General features: G+C 37.5%; 1 protein-coding gene across 2 annotated transcripts in view; it reads left to right on the forward strand.

Annotated features, from left to right (window-relative positions):
* arhgap10 (Rho GTPase activating protein 10) overlaps positions 1 to 26,161 on the forward strand; it is an 88,169-nt gene that overhangs the window by 33,316 nt on the left and 28,692 nt on the right. For both annotated transcript variants that reach the window (XM_056271840.1, XM_056271839.1), the window contains exons 2-17: positions 4,529 to 4,624; positions 4,722 to 4,783; positions 7,914 to 7,985; positions 8,126 to 8,227; positions 9,710 to 9,820; positions 11,037 to 11,141; positions 11,823 to 11,952; positions 12,071 to 12,177; positions 12,284 to 12,378; positions 15,512 to 15,593; positions 15,852 to 15,891; positions 16,031 to 16,099; positions 16,447 to 16,521; positions 21,327 to 21,411; positions 22,071 to 22,129; positions 24,539 to 24,644. In XM_056271840.1, the coding sequence (XP_056127815.1) occupies positions 4,529 to 4,624; positions 4,722 to 4,783; positions 7,914 to 7,985; positions 8,126 to 8,227; positions 9,710 to 9,820; positions 11,037 to 11,141; positions 11,823 to 11,952; positions 12,071 to 12,177; positions 12,284 to 12,378; positions 15,512 to 15,593; positions 15,852 to 15,891; positions 16,031 to 16,099; positions 16,447 to 16,521; positions 21,327 to 21,411; positions 22,071 to 22,129; positions 24,539 to 24,644 (1,396 nt within the window). The remainder of the gene's footprint in view (positions 1 to 4,528; positions 4,625 to 4,721; positions 4,784 to 7,913; positions 7,986 to 8,125; positions 8,228 to 9,709; positions 9,821 to 11,036; positions 11,142 to 11,822; positions 11,953 to 12,070; positions 12,178 to 12,283; positions 12,379 to 15,511; positions 15,594 to 15,851; positions 15,892 to 16,030; positions 16,100 to 16,446; positions 16,522 to 21,326; positions 21,412 to 22,070; positions 22,130 to 24,538; positions 24,645 to 26,161) is intronic.

Below are 26,161 nucleotides of genomic sequence, written 5' to 3' on the forward strand. Positions count from 1 at the left end.
ACAGTGTTGTCAGTTTCCTGGAACGAGTGGCTTTTTGCTAACATTTTAAGGGCTACATAATATATTTGGCTATGGCTTATGTTTGGTGCAGAAAGTTGTAATGGTCACTGAGTCTCTGTCATTAATTTGACAAAATATTTTGCTTGGGTCAGCACCAGGGTTTGGCTGTACTCAGAATTTGACCTTACAATCACAGTTTCCAGGGTGTGTTGTTTTTGGTTTGTGTTTGAAAATGCTTTACTGTTGAAGAATTCCCTCGGATTGACCAGGGAATTTTATGAGTGTTATCAATGGGCCGAACCTCCATGTGTGTATGTGCTGTTAGCACGCCCCTCTTGATATTCCAAAAACACTATGCCCTTTCTGAATGCACATCCTAAGACCGCTTAAGTCACACTCCCTCTAAAGCAAATCAATGCTTCAAGCATTCCCCATGAGTGAGTGAGCAGCATATCTCAGTGCCATGAGTCAGGTCTCTGTATGTCCTGTTAAAGCCTGCATTGCTGCTGGGTCAGCAATGTTGTTTAGGGTCCAGGGTATATGGGGTAGACCATATCTCAAGTTTCTGAACTTGTTTTTTCAGCTGATGTTGCCTAGATGACTGCTCTATATAGTAGGGTTGTCACGATACTGGAATTTCCAGATACCATTTTCAATACCTCGGGGAAAATGGCCATACATACCTCCATACATATATAATTTGTTAATATCTTAAATTTTTTTTGATAATTTAGGTAATTGTGTTTTAATAGCTTATGCACAGCACAGGAAGGCTTTATTTTAATCATTGTACTACATTTTCAAATAATCAAGTCAAGTCAAATTTATTTATATAGCGCTTTTTACAATACAGATTGTTTCAAAGCAGCTTTACAGAGATAACAGGAAAATAATGCAACAAAGTTTGTTTCCAGGAGAAAATAGCTTCTCAGTCCAGCTTAAGTAAGTTCTGTGATGTTTAATTTTTGTTGTAAAAAAGTTATTAATTTAGTTCTTTTATATATATATATATATATACCCTCTCTGGAGAAAACCGTGATGTCATCATCCAGCTCAGTTCAGTTCTCATATAATGGTGCCAATGCAGGCAGATTAATAATATTGTTGAATATTAAATTAAATGTTAAATTTAATGTCCCCAACTAAGCAAGCCAATTACAACAAAGGTGAAAAAAGGTGACAGTGGCAAGGAACCAAAACTCCATCAGGTGGCAGAATCGAGAAAAAAACCTTGGGAGAAGAAACCAGGCTCAGTCTTCTCCTCTGGCCAACGTGTATGATTATGATTGAGGCAGAATTTTAGGTCAGAAGTCAGATTGGATTGGAACAATCAGAATATTATCCAGTTCCATCTGGTTGAAGATCGGAGTCATCACGCCGGTATGGAGACGTAAACTAAATAAAGAAAAGTAAACATTCAGTAATAAAATAAGAACAAATAAACACATTGCAAATGATAACACAAATAACCACACTGCTTGTGGTCTCGGCCAACCCATCACTTCATCATAACTTCTCCATTCAGCTATGTTCGTCATCCGTAACTCCATCAAGGTCAGTCAGGAACCTTGGAGTTGTGATTGATGATCAATTGAACTTCACAGACCACATTGCTAGAACTGCCCGGTCCTGTAGATTTGCCTTATACAACATTAGGAGGATCAGGCCCTTCCTATCAAAGCATGCTACACAACTCCTTGACCAAGCGCTTGTTCTATCCAGACTGAACTATTTAGGCAGGTCTTCCAGCTTGCACTGTTAAACCTCTGCAACTGATCCAGAATGCTGCGGCTAGAGTGGTCTCTAACAAACTGAAGAGAGTCACACCTCTCCTCACAAAATTGCACTGGTTGCCAATTGCCGCTCGCATCAAATGCAAGGCAGGCACTGATGTTTGCTTACAGAACAACCACTGGCTCTGTACCCCTATATCTTATCTCCTTATTTCAGACCTACGTGCCATCTAGAAACTTGAGTTCTGCAAGTGAACTGCGCCTTGTGGTGTCATGCATTTTTGGTGTGAGCGTGAAACCTGCGGGAATGACTAAAATTATGTGCAATATTCAGGACATGTAACACCAACATCAACCGGAGTTAATGAGAGGATTGAGTGAGAGGAGGCAGGTGCTTGTCTTGTTTTAAATTGTAATAGTTTTTATCAAATAAATGCAGCCGTGGTGAGCATACGAGACTTTTTTCAACAAAAAAAATGTATGTATATGTGTGTATATGTATAATTTTACTTTTATATGTCATTTAACTTTTATATTCCAGATGATTTGCCTAGAGTTCTGTTTAGCCACAGTCTGATCTACTTACATTCTTCATGGCACTTTTAGTTTTGAATTTCACTTCTGATTGCATGTTGTAACATGTGGCAATTTCCGCATCCACATCTTCATATGTTTACAGAGTGATGCTTACCTTGCACACATATGGAAGAAAGGAAAGAAAACTGTTTCCTGGCGACTCTATTTTGAGTCTGGCTGAAAGAACAGAAGCTCATCAAACAATGCATTGATTTAGTCCAGTGCCCAGCTGCCCACGGGCTGCCATTTGCCCTTCCTAATACCCACTAGAATTAGGCGATCAACCTCCTCTGCACACAGTGGTGCTGTGGAGTTAATAGAGGCATTGTTAGACAGATGTTGTCTTTACAGATGGGTGGATGGATGCTGTGTAAGAGGTTGCTGTCATGGATCTATCTAGACATTAATACACTTCTCGGCAATAAACAGAAAAAATCATACAACCTCACACTAATTATTTTTTTTCCCCTAGAGCAGAGGCCACCAATTATCAGACTGCAGTCCAGATTCAGTCCCAGAAAAAATCCTTTGCATTGAGCCTATCTATAGATTGCTAATGATTGACAGACCTTATAATTATATAATTATTAATCAAAGCATTTTCTTCACAACACAGTAGTTATCTTCACTATGAAAATACCGTGATATGTTTACATGAACTTTAAACACAGTTGATATTAAAGCATCTCACTGACGCACTCCGAATGTCACATAGTGTACAGACATCTGCTTACAGTCAAAAATGTAGAGACTGGGTCTTATGGAACTTTAATTGAACACCCCTGCCCTGCCCTGCCCTGCCCTGCCCTGCCCTGCCCTAGAGCATAGTGTTTATCATTCACATTTATCTCTTGACATTCTCAGTCTGTTCTGTCCTGGGGCATGTAGTCAGCAAGTCCACTCTGCCAGACTCGCATGATTGAGCATTGTTGTAGAGTAATCCACATTCACTCCAACCCGCACAGATGAGTTGACCGGGCGTTTTTAGTTCGGACTGGGCAAGAGGGTGGAGTAAGCAGTTTAATGGGTAGCTGTGTGGCCATAAATGAAATATGGGTCATTCATGAATGATTGAATGGAATCAATTAGAATGACTCTTTCTACAAGGCTAAAAGACTGTAAATCTGAGACAAATATGGCAAGCAAATTTAGAAACCGCCATAGTTAGCAGAATAAGATGTGATGGGTCTACTGCACTGCCAGCTCATTTCACACGGACGGGCCCAGCTGTCAGTGTTGACGACACTACATTGCTGGATACTGCTCATAGTGTTCGTCCTAAAATACCCCAGCACTCTGTCCCACGGACCCCAGTGAGAGTTCACTTATATCGGGATCATCCTTTGGGAATCCTCAGAATGAAATTTGCTCCCTCTGATTTACAAATCCTCTCCCAGAATCATGTTCCAGACGAAGTCCCATCCATTTTTTCATTGGGTTGTCCACATGTTTTCCTGAGGGAAGGGGAATTCTTGGTATCTATTAGCAACACCTGCTACTTCAGGATGCTCTTGGCAACATAAGAGTCCAGCAGGATGTTTACAGAGCATAACTTTCATTATGACCAGCTCATATCTGTAAATAGGTGGTATTGTTAAACTATTCTTTGGGAATACTTCACCTGAACAGAAGACAATGTAATCCAAATATTCCCAGTGCGAAACAATAAAACGATTGTGTGTGTTTTAAATGTTTAAGGTCATGTCATGGATTGGTTTACATACTTTACCATTCCAAAGTTTGGGGTCTGTATGATGTTTTAGTGTTTTTGAAAGAAGTCTCTTATGGGACATTTTTCAGGACATTTTGATGAATACAATGTTCAAAAGAACTAGAAATATCTTTGTGACATCATTTAATGTCACTTTTGATTTAAAAAAAAAAAAATTACAATAATGTTTAAATTAGTTAACTATTTTTCATAAACTAAGAATTAACAATACTTCTACAGCATTTATTAATCTTAGTTAATGTTAGTTTCAACATTTATTTTAAAATCAAAAGTTAATAAATGTAAATTAATACATTAACTACTGTTAACAAATGAGACCTTATAAAGTATTACCAAAATATTACTGACCCCAGACTTTCAATGGTAGCGTAGGTGAATGTGTGGCACACCTTCCCAAATGAAAATGATGGGAAAACTCTCTGCCACTAGAGCATCTAAAAATAAAGCAATTCCTGATTTCCCTCTGTCTTCACTCTTTGCCTTACAGAGCTTTCATTGGCCCAGAAGAAGTTTGCTCAGTGCCTGGGCGAGTTCAAATTTGAATACATCGGCGATGCCAAAACTGATGATGAGAAGTGCATTGGTGAGGGTTTTTTCTCCCCTTTTTGCATATATTAATTTACATACATGCATTTGCTTATATCGTGCTTTGCTCAGTGTCTGCATATGTGTCATTTCAGATGAATCCTTGCAAGAGTTCTCATCCTTTCTCAGAAACTTGGAAGATCCAAGAGAGCTGATGGTGAGCACAACCAGTTGAGACTTGCACCAAACACACTCTCTGTTATACATTTCACTCAATTCCTTGCAGGCTAAAAGATATTTTTGGAACATGCCAGCATGGCCATTTGCTTGTGGAGAGACACAACACAGTTCAACACACTTCTCAACACATAGTCTGTAAAGCGACATCAGTCCTCTGTTTGTTCCTGCATTATTTAGTCACATTTTTGCCACAGGAAGTGAGTTGCATTGCCATAAGTTATTTGTGTCCTCTCTCACAGATTGCTCAGAGATTGCACAAGACCGCTGCTTATGTTGAGTCATGTCACCTCAACTGTGTTGTGTAGGGACTGTACTTTCAAAAACTCTGCAAGAACATCCAATGGCACTTGGTTTATGTAATTTCAAAGACTAATGTATATGTTATCTGTAAATAACTTAGCAACTTGATTTTACAGTGTAAAATGTGTAAAAATGAGACAAAAGAAAATATTTCACTTTTACCTATTAGATTAGATGACAAATCCCTTCCTCTGCATTCTTAAGGTATGAGAGGACTATATATTCTAATAGGTGGTTAACCATCTAGGTAGGAAGGGCTCATGTTGCATGTAGGTCATGTTAGTATTTATTTAGTATGCAGAATTAGAGAGCTGAAGGCCCTGCCCATGACTCAAAGTGCAACAGCTGACAGTTGTCATGAGCTCAGATTTGAGCCCCACCCGTTCATAACACCGCAGCAGGCCAATGACGTTATGGCCCCTTGGCTCACTGGAGTCATGTGTAGAAGGGGCAGAGCTAACGGGTCCTGACAGGGTCAGAAACAGAGTAATGGTAGACCGGAGATGCTCATTCTAACAGTCACACCATGGATTGCCTTGGTTATTTCATTACCTCATTTAAGGGCAAAGAGAATGTCATTAATTACTTCAAATGGGGAAGAGTGTTCCTAAATTTCAAGAAGCTTGATTTACACCGCAAATATAAATAAATCATAACAGATAACAGATATGTGCAGAGCTGCATTCATTAGGTTCTGAGCCCTTAAAGGGAAATGGTTTTTCGATGTGTTTGGGTTTGCTCGCAAAACTCCTGCATTTCTCAGAGAAACCTTGCAAACTCTCGCAAAAGTTTTGTGTTCTCTCACGAACTTTCTTGGACAAATACAAAACGTGTGATGGAAATAATCATTATTTTGTGAGCAAATGCAAAGTTTCTTAGGGGAATGCGATTTATGAGAGAAGGCAAACGTTTTGCGAGTTAAAGGTGCTCTATGTATTTTTTAGCGGCCTCTAGCGGTGATGTTTCAGATTGCAACAAGAGGGCTCGTGCTCGTGCTCGTGTGCGTGTGCGTGCTCGATCTCAAGAGCGAGCATTCACTACCGGCCACACAGAGACTTTCAACGCAACGGCGAAAGCATCACACAACATGCTAACTCATGTAAACGCCCACTGCAACGTTACAATAATAGGCTACTTTTATCAGCTTGACGTTGAACTAATGCTCCATGCTCGTACCATGATAACGTTACATTGACTGCATTTAGCCGGCATGTGGTGTTATCTAGCATAAGGCATTTCACTAACTATTCGTGTATCTTTCACAATCAGCAATGTCAACATAGGTGAATGTATAATAATGATAACGAAAACAGTGAACTAGACTGAACAATGTCAGTGTAACAGTAAGACAGTAGGAAGTAACATTACTGTACTGAACGTGTCTGGAAATGTTTAGTATAAACAATATGATAGTAGTGGGATGAGTAACTTTAGACTGTAGATCTAGTACATAAAATAAGTTACATCCTAAAGCACCTACTTTTTGTTATCCTGGAACAGTCTTTTGTATTAATTTCATGTCTCATGTAGTTTACTTTGCTATTTCATTAGAGTTTACTAATAATTCAAAAGCTCTGCCGATGTTGATCCGTGTTTCCGTCCTGAGTCGATCAGAATTACGTTTGGCCTGACGAGCTTCAGCAGATAAAACTTTTTTTTGTTTTTTATATTTATGTGGAGTTTGTGTTGGAGTGTGTGTTGTGCTGGAGGCAGGTCGTTTTGGGGTGTTATCAGACTCCATGTCGTCAGCTGCAGTGCCGTCGGTCGCATAGACTGTATATAAAAAGGAGAGAGGCTCGGGAGCGCGCATGCATGTCACATCCGATGGATTTCGCGGTAAATCCGACCCGGAGGCTTCACATATAAATATGAATATTGGCCTTCAGAGGTAAAACCCGACCAGTGGATCATTGTAATGTGTGATTACAACCCCTTCACACACAGGCAATAAAAAAAGGATTCATTTTAGAAGAAAAGCTACATAGAGCACCTTTAAAGCAAACTTTCTTGGGGATCGTAAAACAATTTTTTTGTGAGAGAATGCAAAGATTTTGCGATCTAATGCAGTTTTCTTGTTGGAACACAAAAGTTTTGCAAGTGAACGCAAAAGCATCGATGTCCTTTTAGGAAAGGGCTGGGCTACTAGAAATCCACTTTCCTGCAGAGTTTAGCTCCTCCAACCCTGATGAAGCTCATCAAAGCTTTCCAGTTATTCTGAAGACCTTGTTTGTTTAGCTTGTTCAGGTGTTTGATTGGGGTTGAATCTTAACTCTGCAGAAAAGTATATTTCGAGGTCCTGTGTTGCCCAACCCTGCTTTAGGGGCTCCGTACTGTTGCATTCTATTTGGCTTGTCATCACAGGGACCACATAGAATATTGAGCATATTACCTTTTTAAAATTCAAATTGTTTAATTCTGCTAATTTAATTAAAAATAAAAAAAAATCTTAAAATGGATCCGAGAGTGTACTACGCACTTATTAGATGAAAGAATTATATTATCCAGCGTATTTAGTAAACAAATATGGAAGCAGTGGGGGAAGTGTAGAATTTTATGAATGGCAGCTGTTCAATTTCTGTAGAAATCTGTGGAGCTTTCTGTAGATTTATTACAGTGTGCAGGTTTAGTCATGACTACGGAATAGGTGATGCAATGATGTCACCTTTATTGACATTTAAAATTTAAACCTACAATGTGTTCGCTCAAGTTTTGATGAAAGAAAATCATCCTGTTTCTGCTAATGTTTAATATAATGAAATTAAATGGTCAAATATTATATATCAAATTACTGAATTGCCTTTTCACAGATGAGAAACATCACAGAGACACTGATGAAGCCTTTAGAAAAGTTTCGGAAAGAGCAGCTCGGCTCAGCAAAGGTAAAAATCTAGATCTTCACTGTTAACTCCCACATTTAGGATGTTTGCATTGATTTAATTAAAAGAAATGGAAAACTGTACATTTATTGTAACCAGTTCCATATATTAAAAATAGTAAGTTCCTCCATTTGATATTTCAGGCAGAGAGAAAGAGGTACGAGAAGGAAACAGAGAAGTACTACAGCTCGCTAGAGAAACTTTTGAACATGTCAGCAAAGAAGAAGGAGCCACAATTACAGGAGGTACTTTACATTTTATTCTTCCCACACACAAGATGGATGTGTAATGCAAACTATTTTTTATAAATGATGGTTTTCTTCTTTATCTCTTGAAATAAAATCAGATTTTTAAGTCAAGGTCAATGGTTTTCTTTCTATATTCTTTACAATACTGTTTATTGCAGTTGTTTAGAGAAGGTACAGTCTGTCATTATTTCTACTGTATATAAGAAGCTAGGCGTCTCATTTGATCGAACAATGTCTGGGGAACATAACCTTTCAAGGCGTGCACATCAGCCATGAATGTTGTATACATTGAGCACAAAAACCACTAGAGACTGTTGATATTTTTATGGTGGGCCATTATGTTCCTCTGGACCTTATGACATGTGTTTTTTGGGTTAATGGCTGTGGTTTTAGCAGTGGGCTATTTAGTGTCAGACTGGTGTTCACAGCAGACAAACCTCTAAGTATAAGATCCATAGAAATACTAAGAATCTCCAGTTCATAAGACACATAAGTTGTCATGGGCCGTACACATTGACTCCAGACAAATATGGTTAGGGATGGGAATTTTGGTCATTCAGTCTAATCTAGTACGCAACAAATTATTCTACTGTACATATTTAGACACTGTTACATCTCAAGACAACTTAATTCAACAACTCTCAACTCAGTGTTAATGCAGACACTCTCATAATAAAATTAATTCATTTTATGCCGTGTCTCTCCACAGTAGTTTCTCCCACCAGTCCTATATTTACAATGCAGATAAGGCACTCTGTTTAAAGCATGGGCTTAATGATAAAAAAAAGTCTGTTGGTGGTGGTTTATAAAAAAAAAAATAATAATAATCAGATGATTACGTCTTTAGTAACTATAATAAAAGTTCAAACTGTCACAAACACCATTTGGGTTAAAGTTAAACTATTGGCATCCAATTTTCTTATTTACAAGAAATCCAAACATTGCTGTGGTTATTGCAATGCCAACTGAATGAATTTTGGGAGTTATTCCTGTATTCATTATACCCCAGAACGCATAACACACACAGGATAAAAGCTTAAGTGATTCATTTCCACGTTTAAATGCAGTTGCCAAAACGTGGTAGTGTGTATGTGGGCATAGACACCTTCATTTGCAACTTCAAGTTCTAAGTTCTTTTGGTAAAGCTTTGAGACTTTAAGCCTACATAACTGTGTTTATTTATGATGGAGTTCGCCATGGAATGTTGCCTAGAGACGTCAGTGTGATCCACTCTATTTAACTGTATTTGCACAACTAATAACTATATTAGTTACTGTTTAGCACTGTTTACATTCACACAATACTTTACTCAATTACATGATGCAAGTCATTTCTTTGTTTTCAATGTTATACATGGATAGGCAGACAGCTTTTGGAAAAATCTCCATCTGCATATCTTAAGTCACTCTTTATTTTCATGTGATGACTTCTGTTCCTTGTTTTCTTCAACTTTTTTTTTTCATTCTGTCTGTCTTTCAGGCAGACGTGTCGGTGGAGGCGATGAGACAGCACTTTCAGGAGACGTCTCTGGAGTACGTTTGCAAGCTGCAGGAGATACAGGAGAGGAAGAAGTTTGAGTGTGTTGAGCCTGTAAGTGCATGACCCTTCATCCAGATGGTCATTCAACTTGATTTATTTCAACATGGTTTGCTTTCATGTTTGTCTATCAACAGCATTTGGTATGGTTTCACATGCCACAAAAAAGAAAGGAAACACATTTAATGAAATAACTCTCGATGCTGTGAAGTGATTGTACAGCACCAGAATACACGTTACAAATATACATTTATTCATTTATTTATACATATACACTATTTCAAAAGTACTGTCTAACACTTAGTAACAAGCTGACATGTGCACCAAACAGAATAACAAAAATAAGGGCTATGTTTGGAATGCCATACTGGCATAATACTCTTACTATTTCTTTGGCATGTTGTAAGTGTGCAAATTTTATACAAAACTGAATTGAAAATGAAAATAAAAAATCACTTTAAATACCAAATGAAACCATAACCCGTATTTACACTAGTCTGTTATGCTCACCAAGGCTGCATTTATTTGTTTAAAAATACAGAGAGAGAAAAAAGTAGTAAGATTGTGACATTACAATTTAAAATAACTGTTTTCGGTTTTTTATTTAATCTAAAATGTAATTGATTCCTGTGACGTCAAAGCTGAATTTTCAGCATCATTACTCCAGTCTTCAGTGTCACACGATCCTTCAGAAATCATTCTAATGTGCTGATTTGCTGCTCAAGAAACTCAATTCTTTTTTATCAATGCTGAAAACAGTTTTGCTGCTTAATACTTTTGTGGAAACTGTGATACATCTCACTGACCCTAGACGTTTAGGCAGTTGTGTAGCCTACCTTGTATCATATAAATAAATGAAATATAATTATATTCAGTGAGAGCTGTAAGTACAGCATGGTTAGGTACAATTACCACACACAAAAGCCTCTTTTAAATATGGGTTTGTCCAGGCCATTTACAAGTGGGTCTATTTGGGCCCACATTCTCACTAATTCTCACTAATTCACCTAGGACACACAATTTGATAGTTTGCATAAGCACATAAATTAGTATCCTTCTAATTTAGCTGAGCAAATTTTTACCTGATTACTTTCCAGTTTATGGATGCTTGTTTGACTTTCTACTTACATGAAACCGTGTTATTTGACATCACATAGAGATTTAGACACAAAAACATATATGAACATGGTAATGTCTGTCCTAGTTGATATAAGTAGTTCTAATTTTTTTATTTCTCTCTTTCCCTTCTTCTCCTCTCTCTCTTGTGCAGATGCTGGCATTCTTTCAGACTGTATTTACTTTCTATCATCAGGGATATGAGTTGGCCAAAGATTTTGACCATTACAAAAAGGCCCTTCAAATCAATATTCAAAATGTAAGTAAAAACTTTCATAATGTTTTTTACTTTAATACACTAAACTTTAAATCTTTTTTTTTTTAATGATTTACTCGTAAAGATTTGTAAACTATATTTTTTTTATTCCATTTATCCAATGTATGAGTAAAATATTGAACATAAACAGCATATAAACTGTTTATCAACACATGTAGAGTGATTTGCAGAGATGTGTCAGTCTTCACTCACGTTCTTCTGGTTAATGCTATTGGCTCGGCAGAGTGACATGGAAAGAGAGTTACCAAGACAGGATACAGCAGCGTTTTGAGAGGGCCAAGGTTTCCAAGGGAAACTTAAAGGCCTTTGTTTGCATTGACCTTCCATTGTGTTTAACTCCTAAGCCGGAAGTTTGAGAGCCGACTTCCTCCCTTGTCCTATTTGATTGGGCCGCGTCGCTGGTGTTTTGTTTTGAATCAGTTATAAATCACTTGTGATGGTCAGGGTCAGAGTTCTGAGGATGTGTAGATTGAAAACATGGATTAGCATGTTTAAGCACATTGAGGTGTTTTTTTTTTTTTTATGCATTGAGTAATTTCCCAATGTATTCCAAAGATTTTGGGAATTCCATCAGTGTAAATTCCCAGTTACCAGGCCCTCACAGAATTTGTAAAACTGAATCAATGATTGTGTTATTTTGTTAGTTTGTGCCTCTGCTTTCAGACTCGGAGTCGTTTTGAGGGCACACGCTCTGAGGTGTACGAGTTATTGAAGAGAATCAAAGAGTCGCCACAGGAGTACAGACAGACCAGCCCCATCAGCAGCGAGGGCTATCTTTACATGCAGGAGAAACGTACGCAAGACAATTTTTATGATGGAACTCTTTTCTGCCTATTACTTTTGCTGACTGTCATGCCATGTATCCTGCGCTTTGCTGGTTGCATTACTGATAGTTATTGCTATTTCTGCAGGACCTCCTCCTTTTGGATCCAGCTGGGTGAAACGCTATTGCACGTTTGTGAAAGAACAAAAAATTCTACACATGAAAACGTTTGACCAGAGATCAGGCGGGAAGCTTGTAAGTTCTCATCACACATGACACATTAGTCTTGATAATGGCATGTTTCATATAATATTAATGTATTGCTGATCTGCTGTTCACAGAATGTTCTGTATCCTTTCAGGGTGAGACGGACTCTGTTACAATGAAGTCTTGTGTCCGCAAAACCACAGACACACTTGACAGGAGGTTCTGCCTAGACATAGAGATCACAGATCGGTATGTTGGCCATGCCTCTGGTTATAATGGTTTCCATGAATAAATGTAATGATGTGTTTCTGATTCACAAGAAATAATGTCATTTATGCATCAAAAATAAAAACTTTTACAATGTTTTACTATGACTCACTTGTAACCCAGTATTCCTTGACAAGTAGATTTTTTTGCTTAAAGGGGACATGAAATAGATGTCCTTTGTATTTGCTAGGGCTGTCAGTTAAACGCGTTATTAACGGCGGTAACGCAAACCCATTTTAACGGCGTTCATTTTTAATGGTCTTTTTGGCCTAGCAAACTTTGTAGTTTTTTTTCACATGCTTTTGCAACAGGACGCGGCATGTGCGGCGCTGCGCTATGAAACCCATACATTTCAATGGCTTGCGTCGCGCGAGGACGTTTTGTTGCTTCGTCGACCAAAGCGCAAGCGGATCTAGCTAGACCGGAAACAAAACTACAGGCACGACGCCGCACACACTTGTTTAGGCTTGCGAGCCGGCCAAATAGTAGGTTAACGTTAAGTTTTGAGTTGATGACGAGCGCGAGACGCCGAAATGGATGCCAATAAGATTCTGAATGGAAAGTTTACTTTTAAAAAGTTGCCAAATGGTTCCATTGACAAGACCAAAGTGATCTGTGTGTTTTGTCGTTGTGAACTGAGCTATCATCATCGCAGCACGTCCAGTCTGAAATACCACTTGATGATGGCCAAGCACAAACACACAGCTGATGCCAATTCTCCGCCCCCTCGTCAATATCAGGACCTCGTCAGTATTTCTTTCACTCCTTTATTGATGGACAGTGTTACATTGAGAGATTATTTGCTCCAAGCGAGAATGTTAGTGTGAAATTAAACACTGTATATGCCAATGTTGTTTTCAATAAAAAACATTGCACAAAGCAAGCCGATCCACTTTTCCATGTTGATAAGAGCATTAAAATGAGAAAAAATAATGGGACAAAAAGAAATCAAGAGACATTTAGAATAGATAAAAATGTGCGATTAATCGTGAGTTAACTATGACATTAATGCGATTAATCGCGATTAAATATTTTAATCATTTGACAGCACTAGTATTTACACATAATAGTTTTCTCTACAATACAAACTTACTGCAAGTTTCTTACCCAGCTAACTGCCCTGTTGAAAATAAATTGAATTGACTTGAAACGCCACTTAACAGGCATATGTAAATCAAGGATGTGTACTCTTAACCACTCATGTCTGTCCACCGATCACAAGAGTGGTACTGCTGTTGAGCAAAACCTTCGGAAGTTATTTTGTCCCTGGATGTAGACTAACTGCACTTCCAAAAATGGTGCATACCCTTCCAAGAGATCAAACCATTAGAAATGCAAGGTGTAAGTTTATTTTTAACAGCTGGCCTTAGTGATTGAAAGAGAATGTTTTTTGTTTGGTCATCTCATTTCTGAACGGAGTCTTCTTTTTTTTTAAATTAATATCAACAAGCTGACAGTTTTTCTAAATATCTTGATTGCAAGCTACACCAGTGGCAAGTATTTTGTCTTCAGAGGCAATCGTTGTGGTTGCATTGGATAATTTTTTAAGTTTGCCAAGTGTTTTGTGACAGAGTGAACATAATATAAACATCTGAAAATGCATTTTATGACCCCTTCGAAAACAAATCCAACAAAATTAGTAGTTTTTGATGGTTAAGGTTTATAAATTTATCTTATGATGATAATAAACAGGAAAAGAAAAACAATAGGACCGTAAATCCCTCTGAAACTACTGGGTTTAACATGAGTGAGAAACAAATTAGATGCATTGGCACTACATCTCATTTGTCAGAGGATAAGGAAAATCTAAATATTTTGATCCTCTAGGATACACTCAGAACCCTCATTAATCAAAGCCAAAGCTGAACCGGGCAGAGTGTATGATGAACACTAATTGTGTGCTTCATGATGCTGGTTAGTGGAATCTTTTAAACAGCACATCAGAATGTTTCCAAATTAGGATATGACTCAATCTCAAAATGAATATGCCTTTGATCTCTATAATCCAATGTATTTCCAAGTGAAAAGGATCTTAAACAAGAAAAAAAATGACTGGATTTTGGTCTGTTTCGAATTGATTGGACAGTCAAAGTTAATAGACACCCCAGATTTGCACCATAAAAGCTGCATGTGTACTAGAGCTGCACGATTAATTGTTAAAAGATTGCAATCTTGATTCAAACTCCCACGCGATATCATTCCTAATTGACAACATTTCGCCTGTGTCTATTAAACCTGGAACGTTCCGATCTGCGTCTGCGCTACCGCTGATCCAGAGAGAGCAGTTGTAATATATACTGTAAATATAAAAACCGCTTCACAAACAGTTTTTTCAACCGCAAGAGTATCATTTCTGTGTTAAAAATATTCATATATTCACAGAAGAACTGGAATAAAAGTTTATAGTTCAGACATGCGTAAACACGATCAAATATCACCTTTTGAAAGTACATAATTTGACACTTCAAAATAACAATTGTATATATTACATTGTTACGCCACCAGGTGGTGACGAGACTGTTAAAAAAATTGTATTTGCCACTGAATCATTCATTTAATAAGAGATTTGTTAAAAAAAAACCTAATTCATGTTCCCAGTAATGAAACAATGAAGTATTTATGAGAGAGTCGTTAAATCATTCATTCAAACCAGTTTTTCTTTTAAATAATTCATTCAGCATTGATCATTTTTTTCAGAACCTCTAGTAAATTACATGTTATTTTGTTTAGTTGTCTGTTCAGAATCGTGAGAGAATTGTGATCTCTGTTTGAAACCAAAAACCGTGCACTAATGTGTACTTTTCTCCTGTATGTAAAGATGGCCCTCGCTTCTGAAGGGACTGGCCTGTCTGTATTCCTTTTATTCTCTTCATTAACTTACCTCAAAGTGTGTGCCCTCAAAACAACTCTGTGTCTGATGTAGAGGCACAACCTTAAAATAATAGAAACATGAAATGGAAAGGTGCTTTACAGTTACTACATTTCGATAAAACAATAATGGAGCTGTTCATGCACTAAAAGACAAATAATCTACAATAAACAAGTAATTGTGTTCAGTTTTAATTTTGTGTATAGCAGCAGGCTAAGTCTGTGTGGTTGTTTGTTTTTTTTCTAGACCAGGCACAGTGCTGACAGTCCAGGCAATCTCAGAAGATGACCACAGATTCTGGATGCATGCGATGGGAGGAAAGGAGCCGGTGTGTCAATCCCTCACTTCAACTTCAAGCTATATTCAGTCAAAATAATTCTCTGATTATCAGTTGACAAAACATGAGGCTCATTTAAATTGTAATAATATTGCAAAACATAAAAAAAACATTTTATTTTATGTACTTCAAAGCATTTTAATGATCAGTAATAGTGTCTTGTTTGGTATATAAATTCAGTTCTGTTTGGTGTAATGTGTTTTATGCTGGTCTGGTTTGTGTTTTCTGATGTTTATCTCTTACGCACAGATGCAGTATCTCAACCGGACACATTCAAGAGAAAGAGGAAGTGAGTGAACTCAAATTAATATCAGACCTATTGTTTACAGCTAAAGTTTACCTTTAATTGTAGTACAAAAAAACATTTATTTATATGCTTGTGTTTATTGATGGTGCATATATTGTGATGACATTTGTGTATTCCGTAGTTGACGCCCAGTTGGATGATGTGGGAACAAGCTTTGTGAAAAATTCAATAAACGCCATTGAAGCCAGAGGTAACTCCTAGTAATGTTTTAATATATGAAAATCATATACAAAATAAGTAACAGCATGTTGTAATGCATATAAAAACATATCAGGCATTATTTACAGTTTATTGTCTATCAACAAAGGAAAACTCATCTGCTAAAACCTTCAATAAGGTTACATAATGCAGTAGCACCCTCTGAACACTAGAGAGCAGAATGATCTAGGAGTTTTTTTCAGCCCAAACCAACAACCTGTTGTGCTTCATTCTGGATAATGCAGGAAAAGCTTAGTGTGCTATTTAGTTTGTCCAGATCAGCTGGGATGGTTATAGAGTACCTAACACCTATTGTTTTTTTTGTTTTTTTTTTTGCAGGTATTAATGATCAGGGTCTGTACAGAGTGGTTGGAGTCAGTTCAAAAGTACAGAAGCTTGTCAGTTTTATGATTGGTAAGTTGAGCCTTGTTTGATAGGTCTGTAATTGTTGGTCAGATTTAGGTGATTTTCTTTGAAGCCCCATAATTGTATCTAGAGCCAGTATACTATTGAGTCTCATTGGCATTCAGACATTCATCTTGTCTGGTGTCTGTCTGTATGTCCCTTTGTCCTGTCCTTTAGGTGACACCTGACTCCATTACTGCAGACAGTCAATCAGGTTTCCGGACTTTTTCCCCTCTCTCTCTCTCTCTCTCTGTCTCTTTTCCTTGATCCTATTTCGCCTCTCCCAAAAACCCGACACGATCTGATCACGCTCTATCATCATCTCTCTTATGCTCCTGTTCCATGTTCATCTATCTATCTTTCTTTCTTTCTTTCTTTTGGTCTCTCTCTCTCTCTCTCTCTCTCTCTCTCTCTCTCTCTCTCTCTCTCTCTCTCTCTCTCTCTCTCTCTCTCTCTCTCCTGCAGTCGTAGCATGAGCTGGTATCTCTCTGCTCTGAATGCTAAATGCTGTGTCGAGTCGGCAGGCTGCCTGTGCCCCTGCTGCTACATGAACTCCGCCACTCCAGAGTCTAATAGCCATTAACACTGTATACGGATCCACTGTCCTCAACTGAGAACAGCATGAGCCCTTGTAGTTGGTTCATGAACTTAAAAACCTGCCAAATGTCCAGAGCACAACCAACTATCCATCTCATTTTCAAATGCAGAGCACTGTCATTAACAGGTTCTGCTGTTGCTGGATTATATGCACACATTCTCGTTTTTTAAAGGGACAGTTCATCCAGAAATGAAAATCATTTAATCATCATTTGTTCAAAAACATTCTTCAAAATATATTCCTTTGTGTCCCATGGAATAAGGAAATTCATACAGGTTTGAAACAACTTTAGGGTGAATAAATGATGTCGGAATTTTTGGGTGGACTAAAGCTTTAAGGTCTACACACAATTAGAATTGTGCATTTAGAATTTTTGATTAATGATGTAGGATTATGTAAGTGAATCGAAAGAAATCGCAAACATAATACGATACGTTAGTATCCAGATGAATCCGTTCCACAGTGATATAATCATAACCCCTGTATGCCAATTTCAATTGCTATATTTGTTTTATTGACACTCTTTCTCACAATGTGACTTAGGATGAGCATACATTATGTTGTATTGAGATGTCGGTACGTAGAATACAAATTGAGTGTTAAGATGAAACCACGTAGTGCTAAAAAGTCAGAGATGTGATGTGCTCACAAGTCACAAGGATCCATTGTGCTTACAGGAACACTGGTTGAAAACCCAGGTAGTTGACATGTCATTAAAGCAATAAGCCATGAGAGGCCATGCGACGGTTATCATTTATTAACAACATATTTCAGAACCTGATCAATTTTATAACAACTTCTAGTTATATTAAATAATCACAAACTAAAAATGTTAAGCAGCAAAACTGTTTTGAACATTGATAATAATAAGAAATGTTTCTTGAGCACCAAATCAGTTTCTTGAGCACTGAAGACTGGAGTAATGGCTACTGAAAATGCAGCTTTTGCCAATAAATGACATATTAAAATATATTAAAATAAAGTTTAATTTGTAGTAATATTGCACAGTATTAATGCCTTTGCGGTATTTTTGACTTCTGCAAAACTTATTTCAAAAACATAAAAAAATATTTTTACTCCAAACTTTAAAGTTTCAAGTTTGTGTACACAGTATGTGTATAGACCAATTTCGAGCCTACGTCACGCGTTAGCTGGAGGCAAAACAAAGGGAAAACTGGAGGCGGCCAATAGAAACCAGCACAGATTCGGCTACATAATAAGGAGCTTAAATTATTATTATTATTATTATTAAATGTCATCTTGTTGTGTTGTTGGGTGCAAGAATCGATGAAAAATGAATATGCTGTATCTGGAATTTTTATTTCTAGAAAATATTCACATAATTAAAATTGCACCGTAATGTCTCTCTTTACATTGTCGTCTTCTTGGCGCTGGCTAGGCAGAACTGCGGATCGTACCACACAAGTCTTGTACATGACCATTCAGCACATAGTTATTATAGGCATCTAAAGATTTATATGCCCTCAGTTTCTCTTTACACTCGGTTTAGGTGTAGAAGTCAGGCCACTCGTTAACGTTAATCCTGTCAGATCGTCCATCCATTGACAGCGTGTACAGTACAGGTCAGCCAATCTGGTTCCGTCCGTTAAAATGAACTTTTGCAAATAACAATCGCGGTCCTGGACAGTGAGTGACCTTACACATTAAGATAAAACCAGTCATTGTTAAAAAACAAGCTAACAAAACTTGCAAACTAACGTTAGAGAAGCGGCCAGAGGGATCGTTCTGCCTCCACCTAAGCTCCGCCCACAAAAACGTTACCATGTTTACCAACTGAAAATTGGTCTATTCCAGGCTGCTTTTAAAGGAGAGCAGAATTGGGAAAGAGAGCATTTATCTCTCAATCTCTTCTCTGCTGTTTGTGTCGTCAACAGCGGAAGTGCATTATAAAATGTAAATAGTTTAGACCAGGTTGGAGCACGTTGAATTCAGCGACTTGACTGAATACCATCAGACTTGCAGTTTAAGACAGAGAATATTTCTAGTCCTTTGCAAATAGCACGCATTGTTTGATTGAGAATGAATTTACTTGTATGACTAAAATGTTGTGCATAAGTGACCCAAGACATTTTTTGATTATCTGCTGTGTTATATAAAAACACACTCAGACATTATCATGGTAACAACCAGACAGAGATGTGATTGTCAGTGCTTTGAATTTGCTGAATTCTTCAAAAGTGTAAAAACACAGAGTTACAAACGTTTGCATACTCTTTGTCCAACCTCCTGGCAGGAAAGTATTTATAGATCCATAAATCCATACGTGAGCAGTGATACTACCTCAAATGTAGAAGAGAAATTAACTGAATGAATCAGTTCTCCATATGTCTGCCCCTCAAATCGTCCATACCCTGACCCTCAGCCCTTTCTCTGTCTCACTTTCTTTATCGTTCTCATTGTACTTCATCTATACTGAGCATCCTAATCGGGTCCTAGAAGGGTAAAACTGGCTCAGAAATGTTTTTTTTTATTTATTTTTTATGCGATTTTAGGCATTACAGGGATTATTCAAAACAAATAAATAGAAAAGAACAAAGGGAGCTTAGCACATCACAAGTCAAAGATACAAGTGAAACATGAAACCTCCATCTGAATCCCTTATTTCTGCTTATTTTAAATGTGTTTTGTGTTTATTTTGATTGTACCATTTTACTGTTGTCCCAGACTTTTCAAAATGCACTACCGTTGAAAAGTTTAGGGTCTTTTTTAAAGAAATGAATACTTTTATCCAGCATTCATAATGTTGCAAAAATTATATTTCAAATGAAGGCTGTTTTTTTTTTTTTTTTACTTTCTTTTTCATCAAATAATCCAAGAATCCTTTTTTTGGATTATTTTTTTTTTTCAAGAAGACATTTGTTTTATCATAGTTTCCAAAGAAAAATATTAAGTGGCACAACTGTTTTTTAACAGTGATATAAAAAAATTGAAAAATGTTTCTTAAGCACTGAGTCATCATATTAGAATGATTTCTGAAGGATCAGTGACAGTGAAGATTGGAGTAATGGCTGCTGGAAAACAAAAACAGATTTGCCACCATAGGAATAAATTACATTTTAAAATATATTAAAATAGAAAACAGTTACAGTGTATTTAAAATTGTAATGTTTCACAATATTAATGTTTTACTGTGCTGCCATCACATCCAGCTTTGATGACCATACAAGAAGACAAAAAAAAAAAAAAAAAAGAATAATCTTACCGATGTAAGGGGATTTACAAAGACCCAGAACCAGATATGATGAATGAAGACCCGGAGTCAGAATTTTACTGAAGATAGTTTGCAGTTTCATCAGCAGAAGTCAGCTTCAAGACTCACAAAGAGTTCATAGGCCGCCCCGCTTACAGTTACAAAGATTACAGCAATTATACCCTTCACCAAGGTCTAAACTTCTAAGAAATAGATAAACATATTAATGTTCCACACATATACAGATAGACTGAAGCATATCTCCATCGATTATGCAGCTGACACTCGGACCCTGAAGTTAGGCACGTCGTGACCTTCCAGGTCGTAGATTTGGGTTGCTGGGTGCCAGCATATACAGAACAACAACTTAGTCAATCTCCAATAATGCCAGTGGTTCCTTAACCTGTAACCAAAAAGACTAACACACACACCGACACACAGCTTTTCCAAGGTTGGATTTGGCCAGGCTCTAACTATAAACAGGATAGTCATCTCAAAACATCAAGATAATACATTATTTCTCTTAAGGAGAGGACACTTTAGTCTAAATGGAAAGTAAGGCTTTAACTGAGAAATGGTACCTTAAACTATAGACTTTAATGACCCATGTGACCATTGCTGTCAGAGTACCCTAGAAAAGCAGATGAATGTATTGACATATGTTAAAAAAGTCCATACTTCATTTCTGGAAGCCGGGCTAAATGAGCAAGCACTGTTACTGCATTCAGATATCAAATACAGACATTAGAGAGTACATGAAAAGAACTTCAGTAATCACACTGGTAGCTTCTATAACAAAGTAAAATCTCCTAAGCTTACAGAAGTTATTCAACTCATGTGACGTTTAGAAGGAAAAATATTGATTAATACCTTGATTATAATCGTTGAATATATACATTGAAGCAGCAGTAGATTCCAAAATCCACCCCCTTCACCGACCATAGTTTTTTTCCCTCTGATAAAGATTATTTGATCTTAAATTCTTTATTGTTTTGTGATCTGTAGATGAGAAGAGCAATGAAATAGATTTAGCAACCTGTGAGGATTGGGATGTTAAAACCATCACCAGTGCTTTAAAGCTTTACCTGAGGTGAGTTTGTACTTTCTACATTCCGTTTCTGTTTGCAGATAATAAACACAACATAGTTTCTATATACCCTTTCTCTAAATGTACTGATTGTAATTTGTCAGAATAGGCCTACACCATTCAGCCTCAAGACAATTGCTTATTTCTAAAGAAACTTTAGTTTAAAGCTAACTTCTGTGAATCCTCAGAAAGAAACTTATGGGCCTTTTCATTTATAAATCGATTTGAATCTCAAATAAAAGTATCAAGGAAAAATGAGTTCATGTGAAATGTCAGGGTTTTTTAGTGAATTTCACAGTGGGACATTCCTTTCAGTGATAAAATATGTATATTTCAACATTTAATTAACAATGTGTAACAATAGAATAGCACAATGCAGCTTTTGTAATGCAGCAGAAAAACAGGTGTATGTGTGTTTTGTCTTTGTACTGCACTACAAGTATGAATGATATTGGTGTGCACATTTTGGGCTAACGGTGCTGGGACGTGTGCCAGATACTGAGCGAAAGTACCTTCAGATGAACTTGGTTATCACAGTGTGTATGTGTGTTTGTGTGCTCATCTAATTTCTTGCAGTGATCAGCCACATTAATCATAGTGTTGTGTATATAATAATGCCCAATAAAGCCGATAAATCTCTCCCCCTCTCTCACTCTCTCAAGGAGCCTTCCAGAGCCACTAATGACATACGAGCTGTATAAGGAGTTCATCGTCCCTGCAAGTAAGGTCTTTGTCCTTGCTTAGACAATAATCAAGCAATATCCAATCAATTACTTGACAAATGCCATGAAATTATAATATGTGCATGTCAGTGAGAAAAGAGCTTTTGATTTGTGAAACTCTTAAGGGGGGTGAATGCTTGTCAAAAGTATCACTGAATTAAATTCCGTTGAAGGACATCTGAAATATGAAAATAACTGCCAAAGATGGTTGTCCTCAGAAGGTTATCGTAGGTTATGGTACTGTAGGTGTTGTAAGTCAATAGAGGCAGGGCAAAACTACTGTTAGTTATTTGCTTTTGACAGGGGAACAGGGACTTATTGTATTCAGGTCCCCCTGGAGCAACATTTAGCCACTATTCCACTTCGGCCAATACAGTTACACTCAGTGTTGTTATTGTTAACTAAAACTATTAAAAATGATTTATACAGCTGAAATAAAATAAAATATAACTATTACATGAAAAAAGCAAATAAACTGAACTGAATTAACTGAAATAATTGAAAGTTGAAGTACTAAAACTGAAATGAAAATAAATTAAAGCTAAACAGAAAGGAAATATAAAATAACTAAAACTAATAAAAATGACAAGCACATGACTAAATTATGAAATTAAAAACAAAAATTAGCGAAACATAACAAAAATTATAATAGAAACTGAAAATATAAAAATAAAAGCTAATTTAAAATTTTAATCAAAACTATAGTAGTACAGGGGTTGGGCAATGAAACGGAAACACTGGCCAATAACATTGGAGGTTTCACGTCTATAAATGCGCCGCCTGGTGGCCAATGTTCACTGATCTTACATTCCATCAGTTAGAGCAGAGTGTGAAGGTTGAATTAGCAGAGCGATACCACAGCTGGACATAAAAAATTGCATTCCACACAACATAATGGAAGACGTCAGAATTCAAAAGAGGACCAATTGTTGGTGTGCGTCTCGCTGGCTCATCTGTGACCAGGACAGGAAATCTTTGTGGTGTATCGAGAGCTATGGTATCTAGGGTAATCTCGGCATACCACATCCAACAGGAGTAACTGCCCAGCTGCCTAAATCACTGCAGAATTAAATATACACCTTGACTCTCCTGTTTCCACCAAAATTGTTCATCAGGAGCTCCAAAGAGTCAATATTCATGGTCGGGCTGCTATAGCCTATGTTGTTTTCAATGGTGCCAACAGTGAAAATCTTGGGCTGTGGACCTTGTGCAATATGTATTGTTCTCTGATGAGTCCACCTTCACTGTGTTTCCCACATCTTTAAGAGTTACGGTGTGGAGAAGCCCTAAAGAGGCTCAACACCTGGACTGTTGCTGCCCAGAGTGAAGCACATGGTGGATCAGTGATGTTTGGGCTGCAATATCATTGCATTCTCTACCGTGCTTGATGGGCGCGTCACTTTCAATGACTGGAGGACCATGTGCACCTAATAGTACAAAAATTGTACCCTGAAGGGGTACTGTGTATCAGCATGATAATGCACCAATACACACAGCAAGACTTGTGACAGAATGGTGTAAAGTTGAACATCTCCCATGACCTGCACAGTCCCCAGATCTGAATAGTTTTGAGCCACTTCGGGGTATTTTGGAGGAGCAAGTCAGAAAACGTTTCCCTCCCCCAGCATCACATGGTGACCTGGTCACTGTTCAGGAAGAGGAACGGCTCCAAATCCCTCTGGCCACTGTGAAGGACTGGAATGTGTCATTCCCAAGATGAACTGATGCTGTTTGGCCACAAAAGAAGGCCCTACACCATATCATAAATTATTTTGGTCTAAAACCAGGTGTTTCTGTTTCATTGTTAAACACCTTTATATAAATAATACAAAAGTAACACTGATTACATCAGCCATAATAAAACATCAGAACCTGGAAGGATTGAGAGTTGAACAAATTAAAAATATCATATTTTAATTTATTTCCTGGACCAACTTTGAGCCGTATCTTGGGGTGCTTGTTTTTTAGGAGTTTCTATGCTGGTCATTTGTAGGCTAGTTTTCCTGTACTGTTTGGTCCTACTAACTCAATCATATTTAAATATATATTTATTTTAATTATATTACGATCAAAACAATAAATACATTTTATTTATTTTCTAAATAATGTATACATAGGTGAAATTTACATTTGTCTACAAAACTAAATACAAACATTTAAGCAAATGCATTTACATGTAAGTTCATGGAAACAAATTCAGCCAGATGTGTCCAAACTTTTGATTGGTAGTGTTTGTATTCAGTCTTAAAAAAAAAAAAAAATGGATCAGGTACTGATGGTACATTGAGTGCAGAGTTTAAAACTCGTATTACTCTTATTGTAAAGTGTAAACTGTGATACTGCATGTTTCATGATGTCTTCTAAAACCCCCCTTTTCTCTCTAACTCTCTCTCTTTTGGTCTACACAGAGAGCGCTAGTCCAGAATCTAGAGTTCAGGCCATTCACTGTCTGGTTCATAAATTGCCAGAGAGGAACAGATTAGTGCTCAGTCTGGTAACCAAGCATCTCGCCAAGTGAGTGGAAGCTGGTGGTTTTTCTCTCTCTTGTGCATACACAATTTTTTGTGTACATTCTCTATTTTATTTCTCCAACCTTTTACTTCTCTCGGCCTTCAGCCACTTTTTTTCTCTCATTATTTCTGACTTACTCCCTCTCTTCATGCTTACCTTCACTACACAAACACACACCCTTCTTACTGGCAGCACCAGTAGGCTACCTCTGTTGCTGAGCAACAGAGCAAACAGGCAGACAGCACTCTGGAGAGAAAAGAGACTGAGCAAAGAGACAACTCCACATGGACTTTCATAGTCTCCATGCTGTTGATCTAGATCAACAACGAAAAAAAATTCTAGAGAGAAAAAGCCTTTACCATCTCCTTTACATCCAACAACTGCAAACTTAGAGAATAGAGTTACGCAACAGCTTTCTGTTAAGAGATTAGATCGGGTAATATATTTCTAAAAAAATCTTCGCTACCATTACAAGGCTTTACCTCAGGCCTAACATTTCTATATAATGTGAATGTAAGCAAATTGAGGATAAGCGTATAATCTCTCTAACCTCCGGCAATCAGTGACTGGGCAGCCGCATTTCCTCAAAATATAGAGTGGGATTTGCTGGCAGCCAAAGATGTGCAATTGGAAATTAAATTCAGGTTATCCGCCACTAAATTCCTCTTCCATCCACTCCAGCCCTCGCAAAATGCTTTAGGAGTTGGCGCAGTTGCACACCCATCAGAGATGGAGAAAAAAAGCCAAATGTTGCCATGTTATCTGAAATGTAATCAAAGAGGTGATTAATTGCTGTCTGTCTGTGGCATATATGTTTTTTTCAGTGCATCATTTAAAAATGGTAAACTGACTTTTCAGGGCTGTAGTTTGTTTGCATTGTTCTGAAACAGGGACAAAATTGCAAAACTTCCGAAAACTCACTCGTGGTCGAATGCGTTCAAATAGCCACAAAAGACCGCCTACTCTCTGCCTAGTGCCTACTGACCTAATGCATAAACGTTATGGGAAGCCCACAAGCCAGACGGGATTCAAACTTTATCGTCTGAAGACCCAAATTTGGGTTGAAGATGAATAAAAAACCAAGCACAATGTTCTCTCACCATTCCTGATTTCTAACACGCACTTCACAGTGGACGGCTTGGTCTTGCGGCTTTCAGAGCAGAAATGAAAGCTGCTGCTCTCTGTATGTTGTTCCGACGTCTCCGGGCGCGTTCAGATGTGAATTGCGCAACCTTATTTCGTCCATAAGATCAAAAGATCTGAAAAAGCCCATACATTTACCCACCCATAGACCCTCCCCTCGAAGAAATCACGACTGAAGTGGTTGAAAGTGGACAAAAGAGACGGATTAAAATACCAGGTGTAAACGGGAATGTGTCTCCCTCATCTACTTGTGATCCGATTGACCAAAAAGCATCATAATACCAAGTGTAAACAGGGCCAAGGTTTCCTCAAGGTGGTCTCGGACCATGTTTGTTGTTTTGTTTGAACTGAATTTAATTACTATGTTCAAACAGTAT

Source organism: Rhinichthys klamathensis, unplaced genomic scaffold (genome assembly GCF_029890125.1).
Source record: "Rhinichthys klamathensis goyatoka isolate OS25496 unplaced genomic scaffold, OSU_Roscu_1.1 h1tg000325l_1, whole genome shotgun sequence".
In the NCBI taxonomy this organism is placed as follows: Eukaryota; Metazoa; Chordata; class Actinopteri; order Cypriniformes; family Leuciscidae; genus Rhinichthys; species Rhinichthys klamathensis.